Genomic DNA, 8,225 nt, shown 5'->3' with positions numbered 1-8,225 from the left:
GAGTCCAGGTTTCTATTAATTTCTGGTTTTTCTGGAAGACCAATTATTCTCAAATTGTCTCTTCTAGACCGGTTTTCTTGGTCTGTCACTCTCTCATTGAGATATTTCATGTTTCCTTCTATTTTTTCAGTCTTTTGGCTTTGTTTTATTTGTTCTTGTTGTCTTGAGAGATCATTAGTTTCTACTTGCTCAATTCTAGCCTTTAGGGATTGATTTTCGGCTATAATCTTTCGGTTTTCGGCCATAATCTTCTGGTTTTCGGCCATAATCTTCTGGTTTTCGGCCATAATCTTCTGGTATTCCTTTTCAATCTGGTCATTTCTTGTGTTCAATTTGCTTATCAGTTCATTTGGTTTCTGAGCCTCACTTTCCAGTTGCAAGATTCTACCTTTTAAACTGTTATTTTCTTGCCAGATCTCTGCCATTTTCCTCAAAATCTCAGTTTTGAACTCTTCCATAGCTTGTGAGGAGTTTTCCTTATTTGGGGAGGGTCTGGATGGTTGTTTGTTCTCCTCCTCTGTTTGCTCGGTTGTCTGGATTTTCTCTGTGTAAAAGCTGTCGAGTGTTAAAGACTTCTTTTTTTTGTTATTCTTCTTCTTCTTCTGAACTTCCTGTGACTGAGTAGCCATCATTAGCCCAGCAGCTTCTCAGGTTTATCCTCGCGCTCAGTGTCTGTCAGCGATCTATTGGCTCCTGAGGTCTGAGTTCTAGTTTTTTCCAAGGTCAAGCCCCCTGGTGGACCCCCTTGCTTGATCCTCTGCAGGAGGTTCCTTTACAAGTCTCAGGGAGCTACTTCCACAGTCCTATACCCGTCTGCACTGGTTCCCCACTTAGGCTTTAGTTCCTGGCTGTGTCTGCCTCCACCCACGCCTCGGCAGTGCCTGTGCTCTGCTCAGCCTGCGCTGTGCGCCCTGCGTCCTGCTCCCGCGCGCTCAGATTTCGCGTGCCTTTTTTGACTTAATGGGGTCCTAAATCTTGCTGCTCTCAGGAACAGGTCCCGGAGCTGCCAATGACTCGATGGGTGCCCCAAACTTGCTCTATTTCTTTTTAGCTGGCTTCGGAGCTACAGGTGTTGTGTGTGGAGGGGGTGGGGGTGGGGCGGTTGCTCAGCCCGCGATTTAGTGAGAGCCCTTTATAGCATGGAAATGCCTTGATTCCACGTACCTTCCACGTTTTGCCCTGTTGTGGGGGTTCCTCCGTTCGTCTGGACTTGTTTTTATGTCCCCTTGAGGAGTTTTGTGTGTTTCGGTCAGGAGAGGTTAAGAGCTGCTTCTTACTCTGCCGCCATCTTAACCCGGAAGTCCTCCTCTATGACTTTTAGAAATACTAATTTTCTTCAAAGTTCAGCTCAAATATCATCTCCTTTGTGAATCCTTCCTGGACCCCTTCAGTTGCTGTTTTACCTTAACCAAATGACTTGGTAATTATTTTCAATATAGCTTGCATAACCTTATACTTCTGTGTCTTCCCAAGTACAATCTAAAATTCTTGAGGAAAATGTTTCATTTTTTTCTTTGTATCCCCTCTGCATTGATCATTCCCTAGCTCATAGTGGGCTCTAAATAAATGCTAATTTTTTTCCAAGTCAAGAAGTATATATTAAGCACCTAATATGTTCCAGGCATTGTGCTAAATTATGAGGTTACAAAGACAGGCAAAAGTCAAAAGTCCTCACTTTCTAGGAGCTCATGGTGCTATGGAGCAATATGCAAACATCTTTATGCATGATGAAATAGAGATATTGAAAAGAAGTAAGTCATTAGCATTATTGAGAATTTGCAAAGGCTTCTTGTAGCATGTGTGGCTTTATTTGGGCCTTGAAGGAAGTCAGGAGTCTAAGCTGAGGAGGGGGAAAATAGAAGATGAGTGGCAGAGAATATGTTATGGGCAACAAGGTTCAAGGGTGGATAGGAAAAGGTCAGATTGTGAAGGACTTTAAAAGGCTTCATAGAATTAGGATTTTATATTTGATCCTTGAGGTCATAGGGTCCTCTGGAGTTTATTGATTGGGGGAGATTTTATGGTCAGACCCATGTCAGAATTAGAATCAGATTCTGAATTGACAGTTGAGTAGAAGATTGACACGGGGAGAAGAGGGTGTAATAGGTATGAGGTTGGGAAACTGATAAATCTGCCAAGAAGAATGACTTTTACAATGGAAACTATTTAAAAAATAAACTTTTCTAAGACTTTGGACATCTTTTGTCAACCTTATCCTAACAACATATTTTAGGAGTGTGACCTTTGATATTGAAAAGAATGAAACTAGATTTTAAGGGGCAATATTTTTCATTTTTTATATTTATATTTATATATATATGGGAATAATTATATTTATATTAGAGTGATAGGTAAAATACTGATTATATTTAATTGATTCTCCTATTCCCAATTCCTTTCACATAAAGTCAATTAATAAAGCCTCTTAGTGATAGGGTGCTAAGAATCTAATCACAATTAATGGTTGTAATCAATTGCATAGTTTTTTTATGACACTATAAGTAGACTGACTCTGCTAGGCTAAAGCTAGAACTTCACTATGATCATATCACAGTAAAGGATATCATATTTTAAACACTTGTTTTTCACAATCTGGATCATAAAAATATAAAGAATCATAATTGATCAGCAATCATTCAGTTTGATACCTCAAAAACAATATTTATTGAATTGTCTTTGCACAAAAGTTCTGTGAAACAAATGGAAGACTTGGATGTTTAAAAAGTCTCTTTAATGTAGGCTAAATAAAAAGTTTCAAATAGGTGGTTTGTGACCTTCATTTGCCCCACAATAGTCCTGAAGGTAGCCTAAACCAGATCAAAATGTAATTGATAAATATTTAACAAAATAAATAATTTTAAAATATATTTTAAAATATGAATATGCATGGTTTTCTAAGTCCACATATGACCTGCAGTGATACTTGTGTATAGTTCAGTAGTGTGACACTATTACTCTAGATAATCTTCTGAGATCACTTTCTTCTGTACTTCTGGAAAATAGTTATAGTAACAGAGCACTGGGCCTCTGTGTGAAGAAAATGATGTGTATGATGGAAAGAGCTAGTGGTTAAAGGAATATAAAAAAAGGACAAAATTGACCATTTCAATAGTCTACAAAAGTTTCATGTCCATTGTGAACAGCCAACTCTTAGTCCCTTTGTTTGGAATGGGAAGAGAAAGCATCCTGATCCTGGGAGTTAAGAACCTTTGGGATTGAGTATCCTAAGCACTCTCTCTCGGATCTGCTTTGTCCTGACCCCATAGATGACAGGATTAAGGGCAGGTGGAACAACCACATAGAGATTGGCTAGAAGGATGTGGATATAACCAGGGATGTTGTGACCAAAGCGGTGAGTCATAAAAGAAAAGAGGGCTGGAGTATAGAAGGCCAGCATGACACAGACATGGGAGCCACAGGTGCTAAGAGCCTTGATTCTGGCATCATGAGAGGGGAGGCGGAATACAGCCCTTAGGATCTGAATATAGGAAAAACCAATCACTAAAAGGTCTAAGTAGCCTACAGAGAAAGCCACAAGACCATAGATGATGTTGATTCTAATACTTGTACAGGCTAGACGGGCTAGCCCCATGTGCTCACAATAGGTGTGAGGAATGATTCGGGCACCACAGAATGGAAGTCTCAGGACAAGAAATATGAATGGTGTCACAAAAACTAAAGATCTCACTATGATCATTATCCCCAAATTGGCTACCACTTTGTCAGTGAGGATCATGGTGTATCTTAGAGGCTTGCAGATGGCCACGAAGCGGTCAATGGCCATGACTGTGAGCACTACGGATTCTAGGCCAGTGCACATATGTATGGCATACATCTGGGTGACGCAGGCACCAAACAGAATCTCCCTCAGATTGAACCAGAATATACCCAACATCTTGGGAATGGTGGCAGTGGAGAGACCTAGATCTATGGTAGCCAGCATGGCTAAGAAGTAGAACATGGGCTGGTGGAGGCTCCTCTCTGTCTTTATCACAAACAGAACAGTCATGTTCCCTACAAGAGCAATCAAATATACAGTGCAAAATGGGAAGCCAATCCAGATGTGAATATCTTCCAGTCCTGGAATCCCCAGCAGCAGAAAGGAAGTAGGGTGGAATTGAGTACTGTTAGAAGGTCCCATTCCAGTGGCACTTCCTGGTTGCCAGAGGGCTTTGTCTCCTTGTAAGGAACTCTTGAGTCACTTACACCATTCTGCCTCTTTTCCAAAGAGACACAAATCCTATTCTCTCCTTCCATAACCCAGAGGAGGAAACCTGGAGGGTAAAAGTTAGATTGAGTTAAACAGATTCTGAAGCTCAGAGTTACTATTATCCAAAGCATTTTGATAACTTTCCTCCCAGTCTCCAATTAACTAGGTGAAGGTCTTTCTGAGTTTGAATATTCTCTATCATGTCTAGGACAAGACTGTATTCCATGCATGTGTGTGTTTCTGTTGGGGGGTGTGGGGAAAGTGTCAATAAATCCTTGTTGTTACTAAATTAAAAAAGGCTCAAGGAGATTGGGTTCCTGCTGGGGCATATGATATTGGAATAAAATACCTAAGATATGTTCCATGACTGGTGGGATTTATTTTACTTAAGTATTTTTTTATTTTAAAAAATTTTGAGTTCTATATTCTTTCCTCTCCAGCCCCTTCTCCCCCCCACTGAGAAGACAAGTGATATGTTACTCATTATACATGTAGTCATGTAAGACATATTTAAATATTTGCCATGTTGCAAAAAAAAGAAAGCAAATAAAGAAAGTGAAAAATATGCTTCAATCTGCACTCTAAGTTTATCAGTTCTGTCTCTGGTGGTAGATAGTATTTTCCATCATGAATCTTTTGGAATTGACTTGGATCATTGTATTGCTCAAAATAGTTGTCTTTCACCATTGATAATCATTACAATACTGCTTTTTTCTCATTACAATGTTCTGGTGCTGTTTACTTCCCTCTGCATGAGTTCATATTCTTCCTAGGCTTTTCTGAAACCATCCAGCTCATTATTTCTTAAAAGAACAATAGTATTCTGTTGTAATGTTATATTATAACTTCTTCAACTATTTCCCACTTGCTGAGCATCTCCTCAATTTTCAATTATGTGCCACTACAAAAAGAGTTTTTGTACATATAGATCCTTTCCCTTTCCCTTTGATATTTTTGGGATACAGAGAAAGATATATGCTTTCTCCTACCCTTAAACTTCTCTCATTTTCTTCTTTTCCTTATTTTCTTCAATGCTCACCAAAATCAGTACAAGAAACTGGGTTATAGAGAGCCATTCTTCCCTGCTTGCTCTGTTTCAAATTTCATAGCTATAGAAAAAATGTTCTTAGTATGTCACAACAGCTGAGATTTCTCATTCTCTAATTTGTCATCAATTTGGAAGAAAATAGGTAAAGTAATAGTGACTAGTGAAAAGGAAAAGATAACTTTTACATCTGTATTTACATATAATGAACATGTATATGTTCATTCTAGTTCTATTTATGGATGGGTATTATGGATGAAAACATGAACCATGTAATACTGGTGGACTTCCTTGTGAATTATGATGTGTCCTCTTAAGTATACAAACAGAATGGTAAAGTGGGGTAAAGGAGCTTTATAATAGGAATTTGTAAAAAAGCAACAAGAAGGCTACAGGTTATATTTAAGAGATGTAATAACTGGAAAAGGTAAGAGATACAGGCTTAGGAGGGTGACAAAGGAATTTAGACACATGGGTAGGACTAAAATACAAATGTCTAAAGCTGTCCCATTCCCTTCAAGAGTGGCGCAGTAAAAAAACGAGTAACTCTGTCTTTCCAAAGTCTTAATTTCAAATGTAGCCTCTGATTAATATCTCATTGACCATGTTATCTAACCTCCCCGAGTCTGTTTTCTTATCTGCAAAGTGAGTTGCCATAGTTTCTGATGAACCTTCTAGCAAGAGACCTTTGATCTATGATATTTTGTATAGCAACACACATACAAATACAAAAAGCTCAATAAAAACTCTATATAGCACCACTCAGTAGACTTACCTATCTCACTATGTCTTCTTTCATCCACAGGTATATTAGTTCTGCAACATTAGAAGAATATCACATATTTAGATGCACTAACTCAGAGACCTCCTTCTCCCAACTTTTACTTTCCTTGCTACAAAAAGCATTAGCTTGCAAGGGAATCAGGTACATTAAGTTGGTCTTATTACCCTTAGCTACTAGTAACTTGCCACTTCCATAGTTTTACTTCCTTGACTTCTTCACTATATTAATGTTCGCAAATTATTCACTTCACAAATGACTATTTTTTTTTAGGAAAACAACAAAAGGCTTATTTACTTACTGTAAAATTTGTATAATTCTCCTCTTCCATTAAAAAAATTAGGATGTTTGTCTACTTTCAATCCTGTATCACTTTTCTTATTCTCTAGGTCCCTTACAATAGTAAATAATCATATCTATAAGCCTTTTTTAATATCCCCGAATTCAATTCATTCAAGCCAGGTAATGTAATAAACCAGAGGATACTATTAGAAAGATATTTTGTGAACAGCTGAGTGTTATGCTTTAATGGATGGAAGGCTGCCCATGGACTCAAGAAGACTTTTTTTGTCTTTGTCTTTGAATCTTTGTGACTTCAAGTCTATTCCCTAATATGTGTTAACTGTGAGATGATGGACAAGTCACTTAATATATCAGTGCCCCTAAAAATTATCTGTATATATATATATATATATATATATATATATATATATATATATATAAACAAGTTGTTCTTCTGCATGAGGAGAGGGAATTTCTTCACCTGAAGTTTCCCACAGCAATGAAATCAACAGTTTAGGACAAAATAAATAAAAGGAACATCAATAAAAAGAATTAGTGATTATAAAGGACCAGTATGTATATATCATGGAGAGGTAATAAAAGATCATATCAGATGAAAGTAATTTTCTTTTTTGGCAAGAGGAATAAAGGGGATAATATTACTTCTTGGGCAGGGATTATTCATTCTATTTTAATAGATGAGGAGACTAACATTTAAGAAGTAAATTTCCCAAGGTCGTATATAATAAACAGCCAAAGCCCCCAAACTCCATCATCCTCATGTTCTTATCTTTTATATATCATCTTGCCTCTAAATTAAGTTCCTACCAAGCCTGCCCTCCTACTTCTGAAGATGCCCAAGTAGGAGGGCAGGCATTTACTTCCCAAAGTCTCCCTTGCCAGAGCATGAGCAGGAATCCCTTGCCTAAAGGCAACTAAAACCAATGAATCTGACCCTGTAAAACCACAAACATCTCCATTCTGAGTCTCTATACCCTAGACTTGGGAAAGGAAAAGGGTGATCAGAAAAGAATAATTTTACAACCACTGGTAGGCAGTAACCTTAGTTAACCTTGGGTCTGTGTCCTTAGAGAGAGTATGTTCATGGATGTGTATATGTATGGGTTTGTAGTTATGAGTGCATCATGACTTCATTAAATGTAGTTTTTTGAATATATAGTTTCTGGGCATGTGGCTATTTATCTATGTATATACCTTTATTTATGTATTTTATGTATATTATGTATTTACCTATATTTATCTATGTATACCTTTCTAGATTTGCGTGTAAATACATACTAGCAGAGCTACATAGAAAAAGTACATACTTCTGGAATTAGAAGACCTGGATTCAAATTCTACCTGTACGCTTGCTGTTCTATGACATGAGTAGTTCACTTAACTTCTCTGGTCCTCAGTTTCCTTATCTATAAAATGAGAAGTGAAGCATAGATTTTCTTTTATATATCTCCCATTTATTCATCTATGTCATATTATCCTAGGATAATAGGATATGTGTTTATGTTCATATTGTTGAGACCATTTCTACTAATGCTTGATTCTCTTAGAATAGACCCTATTAATCTTCTGTGACCACCTCCTCAATTCACAGGGATCTCCTATTCTACAAAGTCCAATCTCCCTCTCTCTGTTGCTGCCACCATGTATGAAGATTCATTTCTTAGCCTGACTAGTCAAAAGTTAACTTACCAACTGTTGCCACAGCCTGGAATCTTCTTTTAGTCACAAGCCTCTATAACCCTGCCTCTTGTCTGTGTTAATCCTATACTTACCTGATCATGGGAGGAAAGATTTATACTGGGAGTGATATCAGGATACCCTGGGACCCAATGGGTGAGAGAGAGAGAGAGAGAGAGAGAGAGAGAGAGAGAGAGAGAGAGAGAGAG

At 37.8% G+C, this 8,225-nt stretch overlaps 1 protein-coding gene across 1 annotated transcript; it reads right to left on the bottom strand.

The window, feature by feature from the left end:
• Positions 1-3,199: 3,199 nt before the first annotated feature.
• On the bottom strand, positions 3,200-4,141 carry LOC123256707 (olfactory receptor 52E5-like). Its single transcript, XM_044685279.1, has one exon. The coding sequence runs from the start codon at positions 4,139-4,141 to the stop codon at positions 3,200-3,202; it is 942 nt and encodes a 313-aa protein (XP_044541214.1).
• Between the last annotated feature and the right edge of the window lie 4,084 nt (positions 4,142-8,225).

This window comes from Gracilinanus agilis, unplaced genomic scaffold (genome assembly GCF_016433145.1).
Source record: "Gracilinanus agilis isolate LMUSP501 unplaced genomic scaffold, AgileGrace unplaced_scaffold9167, whole genome shotgun sequence".
In the NCBI taxonomy this organism is placed as follows: Eukaryota; Metazoa; Chordata; class Mammalia; order Didelphimorphia; family Didelphidae; genus Gracilinanus; species Gracilinanus agilis.
This window is presented reverse-complemented; position numbering and strand designations above follow the sequence as displayed.